The 25,947-nt window shown below is 40.7% G+C and overlaps 2 protein-coding genes across 2 annotated transcripts in view; both read left to right on the top strand.

Annotated features, from left to right (window-relative positions):
- Positions 1 to 3,560: 3,560 nt before the first annotated feature.
- GLO1 (glyoxalase I) lies at positions 3,561 to 11,594 on the top strand. Its single transcript, XM_040612352.1, has 6 exons — positions 3,561 to 3,695; positions 4,725 to 4,807; positions 6,054 to 6,194; positions 7,009 to 7,076; positions 8,185 to 8,274; positions 10,356 to 11,594. Exons 1-6 carry the CDS (start codon positions 3,615 to 3,617, stop codon positions 10,442 to 10,444), a joined length of 552 nt encoding a protein of 183 aa, XP_040468286.1. The 5' UTR covers positions 3,561 to 3,614; the 3' UTR covers positions 10,445 to 11,594.
- Positions 11,595 to 14,554: 2,960 nt separating this feature from the next.
- Positions 14,555 to 25,947, top strand: part of BTBD9 (BTB domain containing 9) — a 117,719-nt gene continuing 106,326 nt past the window's right edge. Inside the window, exons 1-5 of the mRNA XM_040612351.1 lie at positions 14,555 to 14,728; positions 16,618 to 16,784; positions 21,773 to 21,983; positions 23,067 to 23,430; positions 25,059 to 25,323. Of these exons, the coding sequence (XP_040468285.1) occupies positions 16,703 to 16,784; positions 21,773 to 21,983; positions 23,067 to 23,430; positions 25,059 to 25,323 (922 nt within the window). The 5' untranslated portion in view covers positions 14,555 to 14,728; positions 16,618 to 16,702. The remainder of the gene's footprint in view (positions 14,729 to 16,617; positions 16,785 to 21,772; positions 21,984 to 23,066; positions 23,431 to 25,058; positions 25,324 to 25,947) is intronic.

Below are 25,947 nucleotides of genomic sequence, written 5' to 3'. Positions count from 1 at the left end.
CTTGATACACTTCCATACCAGGTGTCAAAGCATTGCTCACATGAGCACTTACACATGATTTTTATCAAAATGCCTCACCATGCATAATATTCTCAACATTGTAAGTTTTGCAGAAGTAATGCAAGATTGAGGGTGCTTGGTAGTGTTTTTCAGTAGAAAACCTTTACTTTAGCATCAGTCATCCTCAGCATAATAAAAGAGTTAGACTTTCTCTTAATTCTGTGCCTAAGCCCTATAACACTGCAGTTCACAGGGAATGGATGCCATTCTTCAACAGCAGAAAACAATTTCTCAGTCCATCTCCTGTGACCAGGGACCAGCAGGTTAATCATTGTAGATGGCGGTTTCTAAAATGGAGGAAAACGAAGTAAAATCACAGCTGACTGCTAGGCAGTATGCTGTTATGCAAAGGTGAGTCCTTCTATTTTCTTTCCCTTTGTACTCCACTAGAACATAAGCCTAGGCAAAATTTAGTCTCTGAAACCCAAGCCCATAATTCAGGGCTACAAAGAAGCTTCAAAATCCTCTCTCCATGTTTCCTATTATGGGGCATATTCATCCCCTTGCATTTGCTGGCTGCCATCAGTCCCACTCAATAGATCTTATCAGTCATAAAAATATACAGAAAATCGAACATTTTATTCAACGTGCTCAAATCTACACATGGATTGAGCAACTAGTTTTAAGGTGCTGTAACCATCAGTAAAGCTATATCTAAAGTCCTTACCGTGTGTCTAGTTTTTCTTTTAAAAATAACTTGTTCAGTTTCACAGGGATGTTATAATAGAGAAACATTTTTTAAAACGAATGTTAAGATATGCCATTAAGGTCATACCTAGTATAACAGAAAGAACCAGAAGTATGGAAATTGCTATTCTACTCAGAGTATCATTGACATAACAATTAAAACAACCACCAAGAATTACTTAGTAGTTCTTATGATACCTTAGGGCAGCCAACCATTATTTGCCTTGTTCAGGAAAAAGAAAATCAGGAGTGAGGCTAACATGAAAAGCAACACCTGGGTGCTCCAGTACTAGCTCCCTATTTTTGACCACGATTAGCAAAATAGCCACTGTTATATGGACTTTGGCATACAATCATGTTGCAGAAAATATTCACCTCTTTCTTGCGTTAAAAACACCAAAAAAAACCAACTTAGGAAAGCAGGGAAGAAAAAAGGGAAAATGTAAAGTCTAAATTAATTCTTTTCCTTCATGTTTAATCTGACTTGGCTGGTCATATATATAAGGTCAACATGGTGCTTTCCTCCTTGACACTCACTCAGGTGGAACAGGTTGGATGTTAATTTCCTAGCCTTTTAACTGCTGTCTTCAAGTTGATACCTTCCCCTGAAGGCCAAGATGAGAGGGGTGGGGGTCTCACAGCTTTCTTTAAAAAGAGAGTACATTGTGTGCTGGAATTCTCCCTGAACTCCCCAAATGCCTGCACTCAAGACACCTGGTGGGTCAGCTGAGGTTTTCACCTCTTCAAAAACCATCATGAACTCCACCTAGCTACCTATCCCAATCCTAGCAGCAAATGTGCTTTTACGTTAAACATTTTTCCTCCCCTCCGGGGTGCCCTACACCCTGTCTACGGGACCTGTTCATGCAAGAAAAGCGAGTCTGGTTTCCAGCACATGACTTAGAAGGCAGGATGAGGTGAGGGAGGGAAGAAAAAGCCGTGGATTCCCGAGCACAGAGCATGAGTGACACTGACGTTTGACTCTCCTCTGAAAAGCTGACGTGCCTTAACCGGCACCGCTGCTTTGGCAGAGCGATGCAGGCGAAGAGCCTCACCGACCTGGCTGCAGCTACGCCTCACAACGCGGGGAAGGGGAGCGGCCGCTGTCCCCTCAGAGGGCCGAGCGAGCGTTGCCTACGCCCGCCGCGGAGCGATCCCTCCGCGCCGCCCCCCCCGCCCCCGCGCGCCGCCTCGGCCCCGGCGCTGCACAGCGCGGCGGAGGGCGACGGCCGCGTGCGAAGAGTGAGCTGTGCGCGGGGCCGTGACTGCCGCGGCCCGGATCGCGCCCGGGAGCCGCAGATACGGAGGCGCCGCTGCGGCTTCACCACGGTTCGGTCCCCAGAAGCTGAACCGTGATTCTGTCGTAAAGATTGTGCTGGCGACCCAAGAGCTGTGCGCAGTGACACGCACGGCTTGATACCATAAACTGCCTGGCGCGGGGCTTCGTTTTAAGCCATAGAATCATTTAGGTTGGAAAAGACCTTCGAGATCATCAAGTCCGACCATTAACCCAGGGCTGCCAAGGCCACCACTAAACCACGTCCCTAAGCATTGCATCTGTGTGGTTTTTAGTCACCTCCAGGGATGGTGATTCCACCACCTCCCTGGGCAGCCTGTTCCAATGCTTCACCACCCTTCCAGTGAAGAATTTTCTTCCTACTATCCCATCTAAACCTCTCCTGCTGTAACTTGAGGCTGTCTCCTCTTGTCCTCTTGCTTGTTACCCGGGAGAAGGTACCGACCCCCCTGCCCACAGCCCCTGCCAGGAGCTGCAGAGAGCGATAAGGTCCCCCCTGAGCCGCCCCCTCTCCAGGCCAACCCCCCCAGGTCCCTCAGCCGCCCCCCGTGAGCCTGGTGCTCCAGCCCCGTCCCCAGCCCCTGCCCGGCTCTGGACACGCTCCAGCCCCTCAGCGTCCCCCCTGCAGTGAGGGGCCTGAAACACCCCAGGGTGCGAGATGTGGCCTCACCAGGGCCGAGCACGGGGACGGTCACTGTCCTGGTCCTGCTGGCCACACAGTCTGTGACACCAGCCCGGAGCTGGTGGCTCCCTTGGCCCCCTGGGCACACGGGGGGTTCATGCCCAGTCGGCTCTGACCAGCCCCCCGGGCCCTTTCCCACCTGCCCACCGGGCAGTTCCCAGCCCGTTGCCCCAGCCTGCAGCGCTGCCCAAGTGCGTGCAGCTGTGGAAGTCACTGAAGTAACGCAGCCAGAATTCGGCACTGCTTTCCTCTCAATTATCAAAAGTGTATTTAATTTCCGGAGTATTAAATCCCGTTTTTCATGCTGAGTTTCTAAAATATTATACTTGTCTTTCAGACCGGAGATAGTTGTTCATATAAAAGTCACTGGGTAACTGAAGGATGCCAAACGCTGCTCGAAGTCTTTCAGCCAGCGCTCGATGGCAGAGGCAGCAGCCCACACCCGCCCGCACCAGGAGCGCAGCGGGGGGTGTGTGTGTAAGGGGGGCTGAAGGTGCAAGACCAGGTTTCCAGAGCACCCCAGGACACCGCCAGTGGGATTTACAGAAGCAGCCCCGTTCCATGGGAGCCGGGCAGGGTACCCAGGCTCAGAGGTGCGCAGGGTACCCCCGGGTGCCAGCGGCACGCTCCGTCACCGCCGCGCGGGGCACCCACGGCTTCATTGCGCGCCCAGCTCAGTGACGCCCCGGCCGGGGACGCTGCTCCCCGGGGACGCCTATGGGAGCGAACAGGCAGCGCTGACCCCGATCGGGGACATCCCCCGGCTCCGCGGACGGCCCTGCCAGGGGGCTGCCCGGCTGCGGGCGGAGCGGAACGCAGCACCGCCCTCCCGCAGGCGCCGCTGCCACCTCCTCCTCCTCTTCCTCCTCTTCCTCCTCCTCTCCCGACATGGCGGCCCCGGCGGAGCTCAGCGGCCTTACCGACGAGGCGGCCTACGGCGCCTGCTCGGAGCCGGATGCCAGCACGAAGGTGGGGTGGATGGGGGGGACGCGGGCGCCCCGGGTGCCCCTTTCCCCCGCTTTTTGCCGGGCGGACGCGCGGTGGATGGGAGGCGGCACGGGGCCGGGAAGGGTCCCGGCGTGCGGGGGGAGCGAAAGGGGGGGCCGGGGGCTGCCCTGCGGGGGCTGCCCTGCCGGGGCTGCCCTGCCGCTCGGGGGGCGCCGCGCCGCCTGGTGCGGGGCCGTGAGCGCCCGCGGGGCAGGAGCGGAGGAGGGCGAGCACCCGCGCTGCTGCGCCGCGGGCAACCGGGGGCTCCTCGACAGGCCTGCCAGGGGCGCCAAAAAATATAAAAAATTTCCCAAAACATCCCAAAGATATATATATATATATATATATTTTAAATTAGGAGAACATTGTCATTACGTTTCGGTTGTTCTATGTCTGTTTTTTTTAATTTTTTTATTTATTTTTAGCACACCTGTCAAGGCTGCTCTGCCATTCCCTGTTAGCCACTTAGATGTTCCTTAGCCTTTGGTATATAAAATTATCCAGTGGCTTGAGGAAAACAGTCTTACAGAGTTGTAGGCTGATTTTGCTGCCTAGGTATCAAGGAGCTTGATAGAAGTTCAACGCCTTTGCAATGGAAAAATAAAAATAATGAGTTCAGGAGTTTAGCTTTATTCAAATTCTGTGCGGTGAAGCCCAATATGAAATATTCACGTGCCTGGTGTGCTTGCGTGCGGAGTGGTTCATATGCAGCACAGCTCCGTATAAGAATGACTGATACCCTTTTTTTGATACCACTGATAATATAGATCTAATGATTCCAGTGGTGGTTTTGTTTATTTGTTTTAAATATTATGTTACAAGGACATATTTATTTAACACAAACCTGTATGTGTAGGAACAGGACAAAAGGTTTTATTTACACTTAATGCAGTACTCAGTTTGTTGCTTCTAAACCTGCTAGGTTTAGATTTGTAATTAACTGACATCTTCGTTTATACCCATAACTAAATTCTGATTGATGTAAAAATCCTAAATCTTTTTTCCCCACAGGATTTTTTGTTGCAGCAGACAATGTTAAGAGTAAAGGATCCTAAGAAGTCACTGGATTTTTATACAAGAGTTCTTGGAATGACGTGAGTAGAAGTTGTATGCCACAGTGTTAGCTTTTTCCTACTATTCTTCTGAAAATAAAAGGGTTTTGTTATTTTGATGTAATTATACTAATTGGTGTAACTACAAACAGTGCTGGCCCATGAGCTGATGCCCAGCTGGACAGTCTGGCAGTCTTTGCGAACTCCCACAGCACAGTTAATGCCTAAGCTGCAAATGAACTAATACTGGCCTTGACTAGAAATTTCTTTTTTTCTTAAATACGTCATTAATTATCAGTGTACAACTTGCTTACTTCCTGTTCACTGAGCCTGCAGCTAACGGGTAACTTCTATGACAGTGCTTATACTCAGGAATCATTACCATAAGCCTTGAAATTAAGTTTTTTACTAGGTCTTGGAGGTGGCTTATGACCACCTCCGGTCATAGGAGACCAAGGCAATGGGAGCTGGAGACAAGGTCCAAACTCAGTCTCTTGTAGGAGGCAGATGCCCTGCAGTAGCCCAATACATTTATGCTAAGGCTCTTTGCGTGTTCTTGACATGTGAAATTAATTGTTTCAAAACAAAATTCCAGCATATTTTTAACATATTGAAATGAGTACAGACTAAAGTAAAATAAACTACTTCCACTTTCGTGAAGATGTGGGTGTAAGAAAAACCCCCCATAAATCTAGTAAGCCAAAAAGAAATTAACTTTGCATGCCTGCTTGTTCTGGTTAAACGTCCTACATAAAAATGTATACCTCAAGTATTTTTTAGTTGCTTAAAGTGTCACACCTGAAATGATTTTATTATTATACTAGTTATCAAAATTGTAAAAATATTTCATCTAAAAGTATGTTTGTTTTTAAACCTGCTGTGTTCTTAAACTTTGTCAGCAAGTTCCCCGTAATGAATAAGTTTCAAAGTAAATCTTTTTATTCCTTAGTGATATTTTAAAGCGGATAGACATAAAGATCTTCCTGAGGAAATACAGACAGGTAACAGAAAGGCAGCCTTAAGACATGAGCCTTTGTACTGGCTTTGCTATTCCGTTACTGATAGTTTGGCTTGTAAGTAGCTGATTCTTCTCATTTGTGTAAGTTTGTAGTGTGTCTGGAGTGTTTCTATTTGATAGTTCAAAACGTAGCTACTTTAAGATGTGGGTTACAGGCAGAAAGGCAAAACATCAGTGATAATTGTCTCATGGGGGAGGCATCTTGGTTTATTTGCAAGCTACCTGATGACCTTTATAAGTTACTATTGCAAAATAATTGTTGCCATTTAGCCTGCTTCAAAAATTTGACTTTCCTACTATGAAGTTCTCGCTCTATTTCCTGGCGTATGAAGATAAAAATGATATCCCGAAAGATAAAACTGAGAGAACAGCTTGGACATTCTCTAGAAAAGCTACACTTGAACTGACACAGTAAGTATTAATATAATGAGAGATGACATTTAGCTAACAGCGATTAAACAGAAGTGGATGAGTGTAAAACCTGTTGGATTGAATAAAAAATGTAATCATTACTGTGGAAACATCTCCGCTGTCATATAGCCTTAAAATACTTGGCAAGCTTAATCTTTGTCTTTTCAGAGCTCTTTCAAAGTGCTAGGAGAACAGTGGTACGTAAATATGAAATATGAAAAATGAAAAAATGCTATATTTTGTGTGTGCATGCTGTCTGGGTAGGGAAGCCACAGAATTTAGGAAAACCCAGTGTGGTTAGAGCTTTCTTTGGATCCCCAGAGCATCCTCATAACAGATAACTATTGCTTTTGGAATCTAATCAAAAGAGGTATTAAGTCAAAACATACCCTTCCCATAAACAGGACAATTTGGTTAATGCTACTAATGATTGTAATTGCAGGAAAAATCTCCCAAATACCACGATGTCATGCTTAGCTTCAGGACCTACTACCCTCACTGTTTGTTCCCTAGTGATGGGTAGATAAACCGACTCATGCAGCACAGCCTGCTCTCTAGTCTGAATGGGACAGGAGTGTTTCTGACTGATTCAGAGGTAGAACCTGAATACTAGTGAAGGGCTGTGAACATGACTGGATTAGCTCCGAGACTATCACTAGGACCTGTGACTAAGGAAAATCTTGATAGTTTAATGAATACAGCCAACAGCTGAAATTCTCTGGTTTTTTAAGAGAAATCCTCCTAAGGAAACTGAACATTTAGGATTTGTTAATTTCAATGCTTTTCTTCAATATGTTATAATTGCTTCTTACAGCAACTGGGGCACTGAAAATGATGAAAATCAGTCTTACCACAATGGCAATTCAGATCCCCGAGGATTCGGTACGTCTTTAGTTTTGTATTTGTAGTTTTTAAGCTTTGGTTTATTGCGATTACATTTTTTCTCTCATGCATTGGGGAAAATGGAGTTTCAGCTGTTTTTTAGAAAGCATCTATATAAATTCTGTGCAAAGGTTATTGGGTAAGTATATGCTGTAGTTGGTTTTTTTTTTTTATGAGAACCAGCAGAGAAAATATTTGAAGCCTGTATGGATGAAAAGACTTCTCCAGTAGGTTGCTTTGAAGAAAACATACTAGTACTAGGAAAGAAGGGAACTTGTATCTCATCCTTTATCGCTTCCAGCATGTATGCTTTGAAAGACAGTGAAAATAGGTAAACAAATGTGTTTCAGAGTAATGAGGCACAGTTATAAAGCATCTAATCCTTTGGCAAGCAAACACATGCTAATATTAACTACTGAATGAAGAATAATTGCTCTTGTGTATCTGATTATCACGGTGTTTAGACTGATTTGCATTTGGATTTCTATTTTATAATCCACTGATTACCCATTTTAAGCTAGAAGAATTTTGTTTGTAGCACTGAGGATAGTATTTATGTGACTCGATTTGATATTTTGAATGCTTGAAAGGTCACTGGCTTGTGAAGTAAGTTTCATATTCAGTCTAGCCACTTGACATTTAAAGCTTCTGAATTGATTTGTAAGCTCAGGCCTTGCATAGTGCTAGTGTTAGTCTCTACAAGTGCAGCGTTAATGATAAACTCCTTGTACTGTTGAACTGAGCAAATGCAACAAAATGCTTTTACGTGGGCATGCTTGAAGAAAGGAGATACAGATAAAACAGTTTGATTGAAAATCTCATTTTCTCCTATTGAAAATCTAATATTCTCCTCTTAACTGGATGAGATAACTTTAAAGTTCCTGTTTTAAAAGGCATTATCAAAAAGCCAACTTTCTGAAGGAGTATAATGTTAATACCTGAAATGCTGTTTTTTTTCTGGAAGCAATGTTTTTCTTGTATACCGTTATATCTTATGTGGACTACAGCATGTAAACTTTTTGCACAACGTGAAATGCTGAGCAAACTTTTTCCTGTAATGCCCAGCAATACTTACAGTGTACTTCACTCTTTTTACCTTGTTGCACAGGGCACATTGGAATTGCTGTCCCTGATGTCAATAAAGCTTGTAAGAGGTTTGAAGAATTAGGAGTGAAATTTGTGAAGAAACCAGATGATGGTAAGTCTTGATCAGAAATGCAAGTCAATTGTTTTCCTTGTTTTTAATATATTCTATATAGTAGATCTTCTGGGAAGCTGGGTAATACATTTCTAGTAGTTGTCACTGCTTAGAAGGTGCTAGAACCAATTATCCCTATGCCTTCTTACACAGTGGGCAAAACTGGCAATAGATCCATCTTGATAACAATACTTAATCAATCCAGTTACATGTCTTCTATATGTAGTCTGACCTTCAGTAAAATTCACGTGCTCTGTTGTTATCATAGTTCACTGTGTATGCTACTGTATGGAGTTAGCGCAGAATTTACTTTGACGTGGATCAAATTCACACGTCGCATCTGTTTGGTGCTTTTCGTATGAAATTAAGATATTTCAGAAGACATAATTACTCCCACCCATTAAAACTGCGTAATTCTTAACTTTTCTAGCTACTCTCATTTAAGTCTACCTAATGCCACCTACTAGCTGTTACCATTTTAACTGGTTTGTCAGCTTTGGTAGAAATAGCCTCACTAGTCTGTATCATATTTGACTTGTATAACTTTAGGTAAAAAACGTATAATGTGTAACTCGTATATCTAGAGGTACATAAACAAAGAAAGGCTGTGTCAAAGTAGCCTAAAATGCAGAAATCAGTGGTGAGGAGTCCTTCAGCTGGATTCTTTTTCATGAAGAGACCTCATGAGTTTTATGACTGATGCGTTCCAAAATGGACATCTAACACTAAGTAGCATGCACAAATCTGTGATACTTCTTCCTTCAGGCTATAGAAACTAGACTGTTGCCTGTACTAACAGTGGGGGCTTTTTTAGTTTGGAAGTAACATTAGTACATGAAGCTTCAGTTTACATGTATTGGAACTGATCTGCTAGATTCCTCGTTAGAAGAATAAGAACAAGTTAACTGAAAAGAGACAAGTGATTTTCTTCTTACTGTGTTCTCAGCTGAAGCAAATGTAAAATTGTAGCTGAGAATTTAACTTGAACACAGATTTCTTAATTTAAGAAATTAACTTTTTCTAGCATTTTAGAGTTTCTGAACCCTTTTTAATTTGTTCAACACCTGTTGAACCCTGAGAGAGCTGAAGTGAGAGATCCTGACTTTCTGTATCACTGCACACTCTTAAGTATGTAGGAGGGGAAGCTTAGACTGTAAATGGAATACATCACAGGAAAGAACTCTGGAAGCGGTCAAGGGCCAGGGAGACAAAAAGCTGTTTTTTAACATTAAGAAATAAAATTGATGCAGTAAATGCCAAGGAGGGAGGAAGTTTTGGACTTCACATTTGGTTTTTGTGGAGCAGGCTGAGATACCTAATGTTAATTGTTTTTCTTACATTACTGGATCGAACATCTACTGTTCTCTCAGAAGTTTTTGCAGCTAGAATATATTGAGAGTTAGGTTGGTTCTGTTACAGTAATTAGCTTAATAAAACAAATATAATTAAAAGTGTGTGGTTAACACTTTAAGATAACAGGTTAAGCTCTGCTATCCTGATCTACTGTTGAAGACAACTTTTGGGAACCCTGTTTTAATGAGTAATATTTTTTCCAACAGTAATATTTAAAACAGTGCTGCCCTGCATTTCTGTGTTCTGTGATGTAAATGTGTACTGTGAACCACACTGTGGGGGGAAACAGACAAAACGCAGGAACATAAAACTTAAGTGTGGACGCAGGAATGGTGGGGTATGAATAGGGCAGGGGAACAAAGGATTTTGTACTGGCAAAGCCAGTTTAGGAGAATATGTCAAAGCATCATAGAGCACAAAAATATTTTTCTGAATTTAGAGGATGAACACTTTAGAGGGGCATATGCAGAAAATGTCAACCAACAAGACGTAGAATTTCAGAGTGGCTTTAAACTATAGCTTTTTTTAGAGAAGGATTGACAGTATAGCATACAAAGGTCTAATGCTGGTTAAAACTTGATCTGGTTGTTTTCAGATTTAGCTGTCTAAATTTGAACTAATTCTCATGCAAAAGGAAAAGGAAAAAAAAATCCAAGTACTCCTATTCGATGTTAACAACTAGTCATGTAGTCTTAACTTCATTTTTTTTCTTTTTTTTTTCCTAATAGGTAAAATGAAAGGACTTGCCTTTGTTCAGGATCCGGATGGCTACTGGATTGAAATTTTGAATCCTAAACACATGGTGACTCTCACTTAGTTCTAATGAAGTATATTGTATAAGAGATACACACTCTCAGTCCCCTGGAGAAAATTTGTAACAGTGTGAAACTCTCATGTAACGGAGAGAATTCAGTCATGTTCACACTCTCCTCTAAAGCTATTTCCTGGGACCTCACTGTACTTAAATTCCTTTTTTCTTGCCCTATGATGCCACTGCAATTAGTTTCCAATTAGGAATACTCAACCATTTTTTTGGAAGAGCGCTTACACAGATTCTCCTCTTGAACACTGATTATGTTAATATTTCAATAAACACTATCACAACATATGTGACCAGAAATTCACTGGATTTCACGCTGTTTAGATGTAAACTAACAAGAAAAATTCCTGTATTACTACTGATGAGCTTCAACAGGGAGGGGAAAAAAAAGCCCTTCAGAATATTGTTTGTTTTTTTTTTTTTTAATAAGTCAAAAGATGCTGAAGGCTTCATGCGTTGTTTGTATACTAGAAAATAAAATGTCAGGCTCACTTTGAATTGAGTAGTAGAATGTTTATGAAAGTCCTAATCTACTTAGTATTATACCAGGCAAAACTCTTTAAGGGGCAGCCTTAAACAGCCTTGCCTGGAACAAGAAACTTTGTGGAGGCAATAAATCATCCAGCAGAAAGAATTCAGTCTTTCAGCTTCTGGCTGTGAACTGAGAGCCAGGATAAGAAGTCTCATAGTTGCTAACTTGCAATGATCCTTCTCATGTCTTCCAATAATAATTTCTGCTTCAATGAATGTCTGGAGCTATATTTAACTAAAATGCTCTGTACATTCTGCATTAGGAAATGAATCAGAGTATTTTAAACAACAGTTTCCTACTAGCAGATGTTTTGATCTACCTTCTCAAAATAAGTGATGGTTACTGAAATGGCACCTCTAGACAGCAGGAAAACGTAACATGTATGTATGTTACACAGAGTATTTCACTTTACACTGTTCTCCGTTACACAGTGGTAAACCATTACAAGTTTTGAAATCCTGTTGGTAGTTCCAAGAAAGAAAAAACCCTCTGTCCCATCTTACTTTGGTTTGAGTAGCACTTAGCTCCTGCTAAGTCTTCATTTATATGACCTGAATAGTGTAACGGCATTGCAGTTTACTTCCAAATAAAGCATTGGTGAAAACTACAAAATAATTCTAAAGCAGTATGACTTGTTGCTTTGCTAGTTGTTGAATCCTAGATAACTGAAAAGCCATTGGTTTTGGTTTGTGGGTTCTTTTTTGAGAAGAAATCTGGGGATAAGAGTACAGTAGTGAAGATAACTGTGTGATTTGATCAGCAGGATGTTTTAGTAACTTAACGATAATGTGCAGAGTTAATAATAACTGTCAACGATAATGTGCGGAGTTAATAACTTCCTGGCCTATAGGTTAAAACAGAAATGTAGAAAATACTGCATTTGATTTCTACTATGCTAATGTAGATTTTAATTACTTAAATGCCAAGTGTTGCTGTCCTGTCACCTTATCTGAAAAATCCTTAATTTCTGCCTGCCTCATTTTAACAAGATATCTTATATAGACTTATTAATTTTACAGTTCCACATGAAAAAATATTTCATAAAATTTAATCCAAGATAATTTTGTTTACTCTTGGAAATGAGTAAAATAGATTATATGCTTCATCTGAGCCTTAGGTGTTAGAAAAAGGAATGTGAAAACTATTGCTCTGCTTAATACCACCTACGGATGTGCAAGCAATCATAAATTCATTGGAAGGTAGACATAGTAACTCAAAAGATAATCTTTTTTCAGTTTCCTGTTTGTTAGTGAAGCAACTCCGATATTTCAAGTTGTCATTTGTATGATATTTTCTGGCTGGTCTCTACAGTATCTACAGATACTGTGTTTTAGGTGGTGCCTTGTCAGTGTTATTCATATAGAATAGATTCTTTCCCTTCTTGAATATTTTCCAGGTTGCCTTTTTTCTACAACAATTAAACACTGTTGGTTCATGGCTCCAGTCTCTATTTCTACCCTCCTATACTTCCAGAATTAATACCTAGCCTGTTCCTTGTCTTGTGCCTTGTGTGGTTGATCAGTTTCCCGTATGTTAGGTCATTTTTATCAGGGCCATATAGTTACCACTGTGTGGAGTGAGACCTGAGTTAAGTGAGCTGTCTTAATAGCAGCCACCACATGATCTTACAGTCCTCTTCCTCCCAGATGTGGGGCTTTTGACATTGCACCCCCTGCCCCAAGCAGGCTAATTCAGCTTAATAAAGTAGCAAAGATTTTTCTCGAGTGCTGTTGGTTTTATGCCAAGTTTATTAAGCAGAAATAAGGAGCCAGTTCAAGGCTCCTTAATTTCCTGAATGAGTAAAGCTGTTCGTTTTAGCAGAAGGGTTGGCTCAGCTGACTCATGAAACCTCGCCCTACTTTTAAAAAAAGGTACACAATATTGCAGAATACCTCACAGCAGCAATTAAGAGAAGTTCTAATTTGAAGACCACTGTAGCATAACTTTAGTACGTTATCTTCTGAAATTGGTAGGATGAGAATAGGGCCAAGAAGCACGAGAGCTACACCCATGAGACAGAACAGTCAGTTGATTCCAGCTTACGTAGGTTTTGATGGCTAAACTGTGTTTTCCATATACATCCCTTCTGATGCTGGTGTTCTGAAGTAGGAACTTAAAATCAAGTAAAACTCATCTGAAGCACAAGTGCTAACTACACTTATAATTCAGAATCTCTCATTAGATTGTGTGAGTATAAAAATTAGTTAGACTAAGTGACATTGTCTAAAACTCTTTCTGTCAATACAGAGGTATCATCTAAAGCTTTATGACCAAACCATTGGCAAGGAAAATCTCAACATTTTACAAGCATGTAACTTCATGTTTTATCAACATGCGGTGTTTCATTCAGACTTCGCTATGCTTCAAAGTACAGGTGTGACTGGAAAAGCTATTGACCCAATTGTATGGAATCCAGTAATTAAAACCGGGATAGTTCATAAATCAGATGAGTAAGTCAAAGGGTGTGCATGGTTAGTTCACTGGGTAAGTACATGAGGAGCAGCAGGCTGTTGCTGAAGGTTCTCTGCTTAGTACTCAAATCAAAGTTACTCTAAGCAAGTTTGCTAAGCTTGGAGTAGCTCTTGGGTTTTTTTTTAGATGCTTGACAAAAATGTACACAATGTGATGGATGCTGGGCTAATAAACAGGGAACTAGTAAAAACCCACTGGGATCGACAAACTAGTTACATGATTATCGTTAAATGGGCAAGGTATATTTTTCTTACAAAAACAAAATTACTGCTGCTTGCCATACTAAGAACTAATCAAAACCAGTATTCTCAGTTATGAAATCCAAGAACAGACTACTACAGAAAAACTTAGTGATTCTTGTAGCCTGCAAAAATGTTAAAGATCTTAGATGTACAAATTAGTGAAAAATTATTTTAAATTCTCACCGATTTTGGACAACGCAGTTTTTACTTCTTTCGAGGCAACATTTAATTTCTGCTAACTAAAGCATGAAATTAAATAGCACGTAGCGCTTTGCCACTCAGAGGGCCTAACTGTAGCTTCATGCAGCACAGCAGAAATTAATGGTCACGCAGAGACGAGCCCGTGCTCCCCTCGCAGAGGCCTCATCCCGCTTGGCGAGGGCCCGGGAAGCGGCCCGTTACACTTGGACAACGGGAACGCGTATTGTGCACGCAGCCCAGGAACAGCGGGTGGGAGCAACGGGGCAGGTGAAACATCAGCTGCCGTTTGGCGAGGGCCAGGCAGGTAACCGTCCCCGCCGCCTGGGCCGGTGCCCGGTCCCTGGCAAACGCGGGCACTGCTGCCGGGGCGACTGCCGCCTGCGAGCGGGAGGGCGCAGCCGTGAAGGGCCGGCGCAGCGCCCCCGGTTCCCCTCCTCGCGGAGCGCGCGCAGGGCGGCTCGCCCCTCACTGCCGCCGAGGCGGTGCCGGCGGGCAGCCCGGCCTCCCGACCGCCCCGGCACTGCGGCTCCCCCAGCGAAGGCGCCCGCGGCCCCGCCCAAGCGCTGGCGCCCGGCCCGGCCCGGCCCGGCCCGCCGGAGCCGCTGTGCCACCGGCCGCCCCCGCTCCGTAGGCGGAAGCGGAAGGCGGGCGTCGCGCGGGCGGAACAACGGAAGCCGAGGCGAGCCGCCGGACCCGCTCCGCGCCCTTGCCGCGGGTGCTGGCCGACGTCAGCACGCAGGAGGACGGCCGCGGTTGCTAAGTGGCGTCAGCGCGCTGGTTGACGTAGAGACAGCGGCGGGGCAGGGGGTGGAGGCCTCGTCGTCGGTGGGGCCGGTGAGTCCCGGGGGAGGGCGGCGGTCGGGCGCGGCTCAGCGTCCCCGCATCCCCGTCCCCCCTGCCGAGCGGGATCGCGATGAGTGGGCGGCGGCTCCTAGGCCGCACCCGCGGCGGGCCCCAGCCCCTCGGCGGCCGGCCGGTGTGCTGCCGCCGGGGGCTCCCACCGGCAGGGCCACCCGGGAGCGGGCCGAGGCGGCGCCGACCGCCGGGAGGCAGCGGGGCGCATGAGGCGATGAGGGGCGGCCACCCGAAGCGGCTTTCGGCGAGGCGGGGGCAGCCCGCGGGCGGGGTCGTCTCCCGGCGGGGGGTGGGGGGCGGCCCCGGTTTCCCCGGGCGCGACCTTGGGCGGTCGCTGTCGCTCGGCCGCGCTCTCGCGCCTGCCGTCCCCGCCGCTTGGCCGGACCCTGTCGGGGCTTTTTCTGAACGTTTTCCTATATTAGTTCAGTATTTTGACGCCTCGATAGCGCGTACGGTATTTTCACAGGTTCTTCTACGCTCTTACTACTTAAGTAGTTACTTAAGTAGCAAGTTACGCCCTGCCGTGATTCATTGGAATTACTTTCGACTTAGAAGAAACTGTCATATTATCAGACCTAAAAAAAATAAATAATGTGATGTTAGCTTGTAATCTTGCTTGCCCAGCGATGCTCTTTGCTCGCGTTGTTTTTAAAGCACAGCACAGAGAACCCTGACAAAGCCCCGTGCTGGGATCACTTAATTTTCTATGTGTTTTAAGATTTAACTTGAGCCTGCTAACAATGAAGCTGTATTTCACACATCTTCTGTTATGAATCTGTAAGTCAGGTGCTTGAAGTATACTGTTCTGTTGGGATCTGTTCACTCAAAAAAAAAAAAAAAAAAACAAACCAAAAAAACCACAACCCAACAAAAACACCAACCCACAAGAGTTTCCATAAATGGCTTTTGCATATATTTTAGTAGTACAAGCCAACTTGATAACATACATTATTTGTAGGAACAAATATTTACATATCACATGTTGTTCTCTCACACCAGGAGATCTTTGTTGTCACATACCTGTTTTCAGTTTGCTGGATTAAGATGTGGTTACTTTCCAGTTTATGAGACTACCTAAAAATGCTTTTTTTCTTCCTTCTCTTCCCTCGTTCCCCTGAACATATACTTTAAAGAGATTAAAGTGTTGTTTGTGAGAGAATTCATAGATCAAGGTATCATCTGTTTAGCAAATTAAATAAAGTTTATTTTTCCTGCTGGAGGGTATAATGGAAAGACTAACAATAATTTATACTTGCTGAGAGAGACTCATGTTGGCTATGTATTTAAACAAATAAAGCCTCTATATTTCTGTATTTCCTCACCCTACAGTTTTGTTTTGTTTTCCTGTTTGCAAAATTAAAGGCTTGCACAGGAGAAAGACCTGCAGCTGCCTTAAGTACTGTGAAAAGAACAACCACCAAAATCAAACAAACCCCCCAAAACCTTTAGCTAGGCAAGAACACTCAGAGAATACTGGATGTGTAGGAAATAAAATGCGTATGATACAGTTTGTATAGACCTGGTTTAGTTAGAACACCCATGTAGGAGAATGGTATTCTCAGGGACGTTAATATCAAGAATGTCAGGATGAAATTTTTGTGGCTTACAATGAAAAAATGAATGGCAATATGTTACCAACTATTTTGATGGTTAAAAAAATGAAGGGTCAAAATTAAATGGTGATGCCTTTAAAAAAAAAATTCTAATGCTATGTTCTAACGTTGTTAGAAGTTTTCCCATAGAATGGAGGTTTTTTTTAAGAATTTATTTCCACAAAAATTTTAACTGAGAAATACACATCTCTCTCACTTTTGCCATAGGCTACGTGCCCCGGTTTCTAATGGTATATATTTCATGTGTTGTTTCAGGAAATGGTACAGTTGTTGCTGTGCAGCTGGATGTTGTTGAATAGCGTTTCTATGAGCTTGCTGTTCAATCTATCTGTTGTTCAGAATGGCGAAGAACCCTAATTTTCAGGAAGCTGGTCATCTGCCTACCAGCTACATCCACTGTAGATCTTCAGACAGCTTTAGTGGTGAGTGGACCAGCACGTTTTCTTGAGACTTTAACTTAAAGGTTTAATTGTATGCAGTTTTAACCAGGTTGTATCAAGTGCATTAATGCCTATTTTATAGGTGTGTTAATAAATAATCTAAATTTAGTGTGTTGTTCCTTGTACCTAGCTAAACTTACTCCTCCTCTTCTATCAGAGGAATATGTCTCTGAGCAGAATGTAAAATGTTAGCGCTAGAACATTTAAGTAATGGGAATGTGTGTGCAGATGAGCAGTGCAGGACCTCCCATGTGCTTTAAGTCAAAACATTTGGTACTAAATCGTTGTTTAAACCGCTGTGATTCAATGGTGTGTTTATTTACCATTAAGGGGACTTAACATCTGCTTTCCTTTTTAACGTTAGGGATGAAACTTACAAGTTCTGTGAATTTCATTTACTTGGCCTTTCATTCTGTATGTTTACACTTGTACTGCATTGATTTTGTTATTATTATTATTGGATACTAAGTATCAGAATAAGTGTTTTTATTTTCCTTTTGTTACAATTTTCATTCTGTTACATTGTTACAAAATTCCTAGTCAGTTTCATTACAGTTATTTAGAAATACAAATAAGCTGCTTCTGTAGGCAGGGTTCCAACAGGCTGAAAGTGTTTATTTGGGTTATACTCAGTGTATGTTGAAATATTTACTAAAAATACCCGTTTCCTGAGAAGTTATCTTGTTGTACCAGAATTATGAAAATGAAGTATTTTTGTATAAAAAGATGCGTATATCCGTTAAAAAACCAAACCATATGACTTGAAACAATTTCATGTTTATACAGTAGCCTTACTGTCATACCATCTTCTAGGAGTCTACTGTTAACAGAAAATGTAATTAAAGTAATATTTATCTGGAATTTATTTAAAGCCCAGAAAAACATTTTATGAAGTAGTGAATTACAAAAAATTGAAATACTACTCAAATCCCTTCCAGTCAACTGAGAACCAGTTGCTATTTCTAAATAAAATAGTGGTGTAGGAGAATTATATTTAAGAAAATTTCCTTTGTGTAATTCTGACAAAATCTGTATTATCTTGCCAGCTGCAACTAGATGATGTAAGGAATGGAATGTTTCAAGGGTATGAAATTATTTGCTCAGTGTTCTTAATCCAGGCTTATTTCATAAAATTTAAAATTCTATGAATAGTCTGTTCACTTGCCTTTATTTCTAAAGTATCAATAGTGTTACCAATTATGTAGACAGTTTTCACTTATTTTATATATATAAAAAATCAAAATAATTCATGAAAAATGTCTTAAATTCCTTTTTCTCTGCCTGGTATAACAACAATTCCTCCATGTTTCATTGAAACAGCACTGCTTTTCAGAGAGGACGTTTTAGTCATAGCCCAAATGAGGGAGGGAAGTGACTGAGTACTGGTCTTTATTGCAGCTTTGGTATGAGAGTTGTTTAGCAAAGATGTCATTGGGGTTTTGCTGGTGTTTCTGCATTTTTTAGATCATGTTTTCGATGCTGTGACATGTTACAGACTACTTACTAAAAAGAAATATAGCAAGCTGAAAACTGAAGGGGGAGGGGGTGTTGTTTTTCTAGCCATGACACACATTGTGTAATACTGCATATTGCCTTATGTAATAAATACAAGGCCACATTTTTCATGAGCTCTCTGTTGAAGATGGTCACCAAGAAGACTGTCTTCTGATGGAGTCTTGGACAGAAGTGATTTGTAGGCTTTCAGACTTAACAGATGCCTTTTGAGATTATGGCAGCTTTGATGGTGCCTCAGACTCTGAGAATACTGTTTTGTTTTGTTTATTTCTGTTGCAAGAACAAAGCTGCAGCAGCTGACTCCCGAAACAGCTAATTAGCTCTGAATACCTCCTGGAAATAGGTTATGGTGCTGGCAAAAGGCTTGTAAATGGCTTGGCCTTTTTTTCTGAAGTTAAGTATCCTTTGCTAGGAAGAGTGAACATCTGTATTCTCTGAAAAGGTGATGCTGTTTAATGACACAAGATGCCAGAGGGATCTTCAGGAAGGGTTTTGCCAAGCTCCTGGCAGCAGCCATCTTTTTTTTAATCATAAATAATGCTTTGAGTTGCAACTAGAAAAATGCATGTTTAGCTATACGGGGAAGTTGTGAGCACATAGCAACCTGCCACAACTGCAGTATATTACTTTTTACTTCCTCAAACAAGTAATGTGCCAATCACTTCAAAGCCTGACTGAATTTGTACCATTAGCGAATCCAGTCTGGGGAGATCTGAAGTCACGCATTGTTTGATTCTGTATTTTAAAGGGACTGCTCTCACTGGGCTGCTTTATAAGGAAAATCCACAATACAGATGAAACTTGCATTGGGAATGCATAGTAATAAATAAATGAGTTTGAGCCCTTCTTCAATATAGTAGTGTTACTCACAGCAAATGTATAAGGCATGTACATAGTTTCGTAAAGTTCCAGTTTCCAACAGTTCGTGTCATTCAAGCTTTTGAAAGTCTCCTCAGCCCGAGGTTTTTAGCCATCTTTTGAGGACTGTATTCCCTGTGACTAGTGCATTCTTGTTTGAAACTGACAATTTAGAATAGTACATTGTACTAGCAATTTGGAGAGCATTAAAGATCAAAACAGATCTGTTTTGCAGCTTACACACAGGGATTTCTAAATTTCTACTTTCACCGCTTGCTGTAGATCAGGGTCCTGATGTTCATAAGAACTGGCACCATCAGCTTATTAGCAAGTGTCCACACTTCAGACTTTGCCCTCTTCTATTCACCGATCCTTGTTTAGGGAGAGGTTTATGTACCTTGGAGAGGGAAGTGTCATTTTGATTTTATTTATTTAACCTGAAATGGAAACAATTTTCCCTTTAACTTTTCACCCTATTGGCATGTGCCAACAGCCACAGGTACTGGAAGCAAACTTTGTGTGCAGCTGGTGGCATTCCCTTTACCACTTTTAGAGTCTGTTTTTATGCAGACAATGCCTGCTCTTATTTTTTAAAGGTAAGAGTGGATGAAGGAAACAAAGAAGAAGGATGTAGGATTTTAAAATTAAAATGTGCTTGTACTTGTACATGTGTGAAGTATCATACATCAACTTCCCTAATAAATCAAAATGGGAACTAGCAGAAGAGAGATGGTACAGAGTTGCTTGATAATGTGCGTGTAACTTGCACTTAGTTGGGTTGCCTGACTATTGTGAATGAAGATCAACAACAGCAGTTACAGATATGTAAGATACAGAAGTCTTGGAGGAGTACTGGGGCTTGAGATTTGCAGCTGAATAACAAATACATCCTTTTGTTTGCTCTTTTGGTGTAATAAAAGGTTTTATATTTTGAGGGCATTTAAAATTTACTATTGTCTATAAACTTTAAAGTAATAATGTTGTGATAAATATTTGAACTCTTCAGTGCAGAGTTGTCTTAGCTAATTGTAAATTAACCAGTGCAAATAGAAGAAACGGTCTGTTATTATGAAAAACCATAAAATTTATTTTACTTTCATGTCAGGGTAAGAATAGTGGCTGCAGAGTATTCTGTCTCCTTGGTTAGGCTGTCTGCTGTATCTCAGCCAGTAATGCTGGTTCCATGCTGTAATGGCTACATACCAGGGGCACGCAGCTTCTGGTTCAAGTAGCAGAAACAACCTGAGGAAAGCTGGGGGCTTGTTCCCTTTTCTGCTGTGATCTGTATTATCAAGTTAGTATGCTGTATTTTTCTCAAATCTTATTTTCTTATTTCTATCTACCTATTTCTATCTAAACTAAAGTAATATGTTTTAAAGTTCTTTGGGACTGTTTCTCCAGTATCTTGATTTTGGGTTAAGTATTTCCAGGTGTTAGAAAAGTGCAAATAATACCTAACCCCATGTGCGTGTGTGTTCTTTTCTTTTTTGGGGTAGAAATTACTGGAAACAGATGTGTATTTTCTCATAATACTTTAAAAATATAGCTTAAAAATGCATTCGGATCATGAATATTTCACCTGAAAGATTAACGTGTTAGCTGTGTGCAGGGTATGGCCTCATCATTTTCCTGCTTCTCATGCTACACCATCTTCGGTTTGTGCCTGTTTTGAAAAGTGGCTAGTCATTGGGGCACAGAAGGTGTCTCTGAAAGTATGAATGATTATTATCTAAAACAGCCAGCCTCTTTTTAGTTAAAAGTAAAACCAAAGTGTAACAATAGAAGCTGATTTAAGACCTAAATTCTCCTGTGGATACTTTTGCCACTGAGACTACAGAAAGCCTCTGTTGCTGAAATAAACCAAAACCAACAAAACTAAAATCTCTAGTGAATTAAGAAGCGACACAGTAATTCCATAGGAGATATGACTAATGCATTAATCTGTTGTATGTTAGTGGACAGCCTTCTACTTTTATGACTGAGAGGGTTTAGGGGGCTTATTTTCTTATCTATATGAGGGAACAAGAAGGTGTTGAGAAAACTGAGTGGAAAGGGTAAGAAAATTGCATTGTACATTGTAAAGCTTTGCTCTCTGACAGACTTTGTCTGTTATTTATTAAAATTTGTCCTGATTGTTTATTTTCTCCCGTTTCTGGAAAATTGATTGAATTCTGCAAGAACATTTTTCACTCATCACTGATTTTGGTAGAGACTTGGGAGTTAAGACTATGTTTAATTGGTCTAATTATTTTTCTTTATAATTTATGTACATTTTAATTCAGATAAAATTGCTTTATAAAGGTAACTAATTAAAATAATCTAATTTTTAATTCCTTTTGTTGAAATCTTTTTAAATAAATGGATTGACAGAACAAGGTGATAGAATTCTCTGCAATATTTTGTCGGCTAGAATTGTTGATAGAAGCTGCATCAAATCTTGTTATAAATGAACTTCAATAGAAAACCTCTTGATTTAATTTTTCTTGTAATATATGGTAACTTACACTAGTTGCTTTTTTGGTAATTGCAGCTTGATCTTTGCTATTTTTTAATATTTGTGCCCTCTGTAATACTGGTTGTTTTCTCTTTCCTTCTAGGCTACCAGTATCACCATCCCTCCAAGATGAGTAACAGCCATCCGCTTCGTCCTTACACAGCTGTGGGTGAGATTGACCACGTTCACATTCTGTCAGAGCATATTGGCGCTCTGATGAATGGGGAAGAATATAGTGACGTTACCTTTATTGTGGAGAAGAAACGTTTTCCGGCACACAGAGTGATCCTGGCTGCTAGGTGCCATTATTTCAGGTGAAGTATGGCTTTTTGTCGGGCTGGCAGGAAATTTTCATGCAGATAAGATAAACATTGTTTCTCTATGAACTTTTCAGGGTGTAATCATCTGTCCATTGAGTGTGACCTTTTCTGTGTGAATGTTTCCCAGCACTTCAAATCATTGTGTCCAAATACAAAAAGATAAATACCATGTCATGATGTTACTCTTTTGACCTTCATTAAATTGGATTTTGAAGGTAGTTTCGCAAATTTAAGAGAAAGATATCTTCAGAACAGGAAAGTTCTGCTGTAAAACTGGTTTGATTTCTCAGAGTATGGATGTTGTGCTTCTATGGATTATACTCAATTAGAAAATTTTATTTTGATGCGTTGGAATTGAGTGTTTAAAGAGGTCTGGCTGATGCAAGTTAGAATATATATCTTAAACCTAGGAATAATACTAATCCAACTTTTTTAAGAGATGGGCATTTTTCACTCTAGATGGAGTTAATAAACTTCCTGCTAATCTTCCAGTTAATTTTGTCAGAGTGATAAGCTAATAACTAAACTGAAGTGTTAATGCAAATTGTGTTCAGACTGTCTATCATATTTAACAAATAATTGTGAGTACTTTGATTTTTTTCCAGATTCAGGTTTTCATCAGAGTTGCTATGTGCTGGGTTTACAGTAAGAAATAGAGGGTCAACAGGATCAAGAAAACCTGATATTTGTTAATCTGCCACCGCTGTTACAGTGGCAAACTATTTTTCACTTGCTTTCTGAAAGTTTTTAATTTTTTTCTTTCTTGCTGATTTCACTATATTAAAAAAAATAAGGTATGAGAATCATATCTCAGTTTATGCTTCACAAGCTATTGTTCAAAGTAGAGATGGAGCAGTTGTGTAGAATAAAACCATGATGCATTAGAATATTATTCCTGTGCAGCTGCTTTCAGAGAAGAGCTGCACTTTAAATGGCAAGTAGAAGGGGTTTTCTTTTGTAGATTCTTAAACCATCTTCCCTTTTATTCCCCTGGCTGTAAATAGTAATTTATTCCTTTCTATTTTTTGCCTGTTTTTTACTAGGATATAAATTTCTCAAATTTTATCTTCCTTATAGAGCATTGTTGTATGGTGGAATGAGAGAATCTCAGCCTGAAGCAGAAATCCCTCTTCAGGACACCACTGCAGAAGCATTTACCATGCTGTTGAAATATATTTACACTGGTCGTGCTACACTACGAGATGAGAAAGAGGAGGTTCTCCTAGACTTCCTGAGCCTAGCACATAAATATGGGTTCCCAGAACTGGAGGATTCCACATCTGAGTATCTTTGCACAATACTTAATATTCAGAATGTCTGTATGACATTTGATGTTGCCAGTCTTTACTCCCTTCCCAAATTAACTTGTATGTGCTGTATGTTCATGGACAGAAATGCTCAAGAAGTTCTCTCCAGCGAAGGCTTCCTGTCACTTTCTAAGGTATATCTTTTGTTTGCATTTTTTCCCCGCAGGAATGTTAATTTTAATCTGTGTACATCTTCATGATGAAATCCTAATGGGGAAACCAAATACAAGTTTACATGCTAGTTAAGAGGTATCATGTTATACTGGTAAAACTGTGACAGTTAGAAATGTTCACAGTTCAAGCCAAGCTGAACTGCAGATCCTGGTGATCTGTGCTGAATGGTTTAGCATTTAATTTTGACCAGTCAGTATAGCTGAATAAAGTAAATCTGATGGAGTATTCTAAAAGGTGGGAGCAGGCAATCTAATATTAATTTGTCTTTTTTCATCTGTTCTTGAAATAATATAATTTGGCTTCTGAATGCTACCCAGGGGATATTAAGCAAAGATTTGAAGCTAGTAGAAGATACTCTGTTCTGTTAATTTCTTGACATGGGCTGCCTCAGTGACGGGTGATTTTTCTACTGTGTAAGCTAAACCATTCTGGAGGTTGCTGTGATTTATATTGCTGATTGACATCATGTTCTGAAATTGCATAGTATATGTTGTTGCTGGGTGGTTTGTACTTTGTGTGTGTTGGTTTTGTTGTAGTGAGATGTGTAAATATTTGTGCCTGAGTCAAGCTATGCTACGACATGAAATTTTCCACTTATGCTGGAGTGGCCTTTGAGCTGGACATAATAGTGAAAGAGTGTTTTCAAGTGGTGTACACATGAAGTAGCAGAGCATCTTGAATGAATGATGGTTTAATTATTATTTTTCTTAAAGTGTTTTCAGTTGAAAAGCTGTGATGGGTCAGTTCATTGAATAAGGCAACACTCTGCTGACTTACTAGTTGTGTAGGGAAAAAAATGTTCTGTTTTTTTTTTTTTCTTTACTGTGCTCTGTCAGATGCAGTTTGTTAAATCTGAGCTTTTGAGAGCATATTATCAATATAGAAATTAGCAAACATTATTCATTGGGAAGCATATAGCCAGTCCTGGTATATACAAGAGATCTATCCTTTTCTTGGGCAAACTTTAATTATTCTGCTAGCTAAGTAACAATCAAAAAGCTGTTCAAATCTTTTTGTTCTCATTTTGCAGTCAGTGGGTTTTCTGCATGAGTAAGAGCCACTGAAGTTTTTACCTGCTGATTCCAAATTGGTACCAAAAGAGAGAGAGAGAGCAAGAGTCAGGGGGTGGGAATCTCGGGTAGTAAGAAATGGTTTAAAAAGGCGATTCCAAGCCTGTTTTTCTTATCAGTGTTCTTATGCCAGCCTAGGTTTAAAGGAATGCTTTGAACTGTACTACCAAATCCCCAAATCACTACTTAAATTGTAAAGTAAATTCCAAAGTAAATTTGAAGTAGTAACTGGGATTAAATTTATTTGAATAGTTCTTCACATTTCAAGTTGACTTATTTCTCCTAGTGGTTTTGCAATGTTACCTGTTATTTACATGATGAATTCTAGAATTCTTGCATAAGTAACTAAAGCTACAGTTTCAGTTAGTCGCTCCTTTGGAGATTATTTTTAATAACTACAAGTTAAAATACCTATTAATTTTTGCCTTATTTTAACTCCCCTTTTTTTAAAAAATATATTTAATTTTATTTCTCTTAATTTTCCTTTGTTGTTTTTTTCCCCTGGTTTTTTTTTCCAGGCTGCTCTTCTAAGTATTGTATTGAGGGACTCATTTGCAGCTCCTGAGAAGGACATTTTCCAAGCTTTGATGAATTGGTGTAAACATAACCCCAAGGAAAACCATGCTGAAATCATGCAAGCAGTGCGTTTGCCACTAATGAGTCTAACAGAGCTACTAAATGTTGTAAGACCTTCTGGATTGTTGTCACCTGATGCCATCCTAGATGCCATTAAGATCCGTTCTGAGAGTCGGGACATGGACCTCAACTACAGGGGCATGTTAAGTAAGCATCAAGTTTTATGTATGCTTGTTTGTTTGTTTTCTTATTTAACGATTTTAGTTGTCTGAAGGACATGGTTAATTTGTGCATTGAAGTTTTATCTATTGTTACGTGTTTTAAAAGGTTTACTTAATGAAATATCTTACTATATGCTGTTCTTGATGTTTTATTCCTCAAATAATATTAGTCAACATACTTTGCTGCTTTGTATCTCAGATATTGTTCAAACATGAATGTTGTAATAACTGTGTTTTCCTGGAGGAAGTACTATTTCAATAGAAAAACATTTGCAAAAACATTAAAAATAGAAATTCATTGGCTGTGGGATATATGATACTTAAATTGTTTTATGTTGATGGTGACTTTTCTGCTTCATGGAGATTTTCGTCTTTTCTCCGCTACTTTTGATTTTTCTCTTCCTCTCTACATGCTTGCCCAAATAGTATAAACCAATCTTCCAAAGCCATATTAATGGAAGTCTAAAAAGTGAGAGAAGCCTTTTGTTTTACTTTTGTCTGTGCTTTCTGTTAGTTCAGCAAGAGTATCTAGCACTGAGCTTTAGAAAGATACTGTTAGTTTGCTGTCTAATGGGTGATTTTTAGAGAGTATTGGCCCCGCAGCAAAGAA

The sequence above is a fragment of the Falco naumanni genome, chromosome 12, assembly GCF_017639655.2.
Source record: "Falco naumanni isolate bFalNau1 chromosome 12, bFalNau1.pat, whole genome shotgun sequence".
In the NCBI taxonomy this organism is placed as follows: Eukaryota; Metazoa; Chordata; class Aves; order Falconiformes; family Falconidae; genus Falco; species Falco naumanni.
Note: the sequence above shows the minus strand (reverse complement) of the source record. Positions and strands in the feature narration are given on the sequence as shown.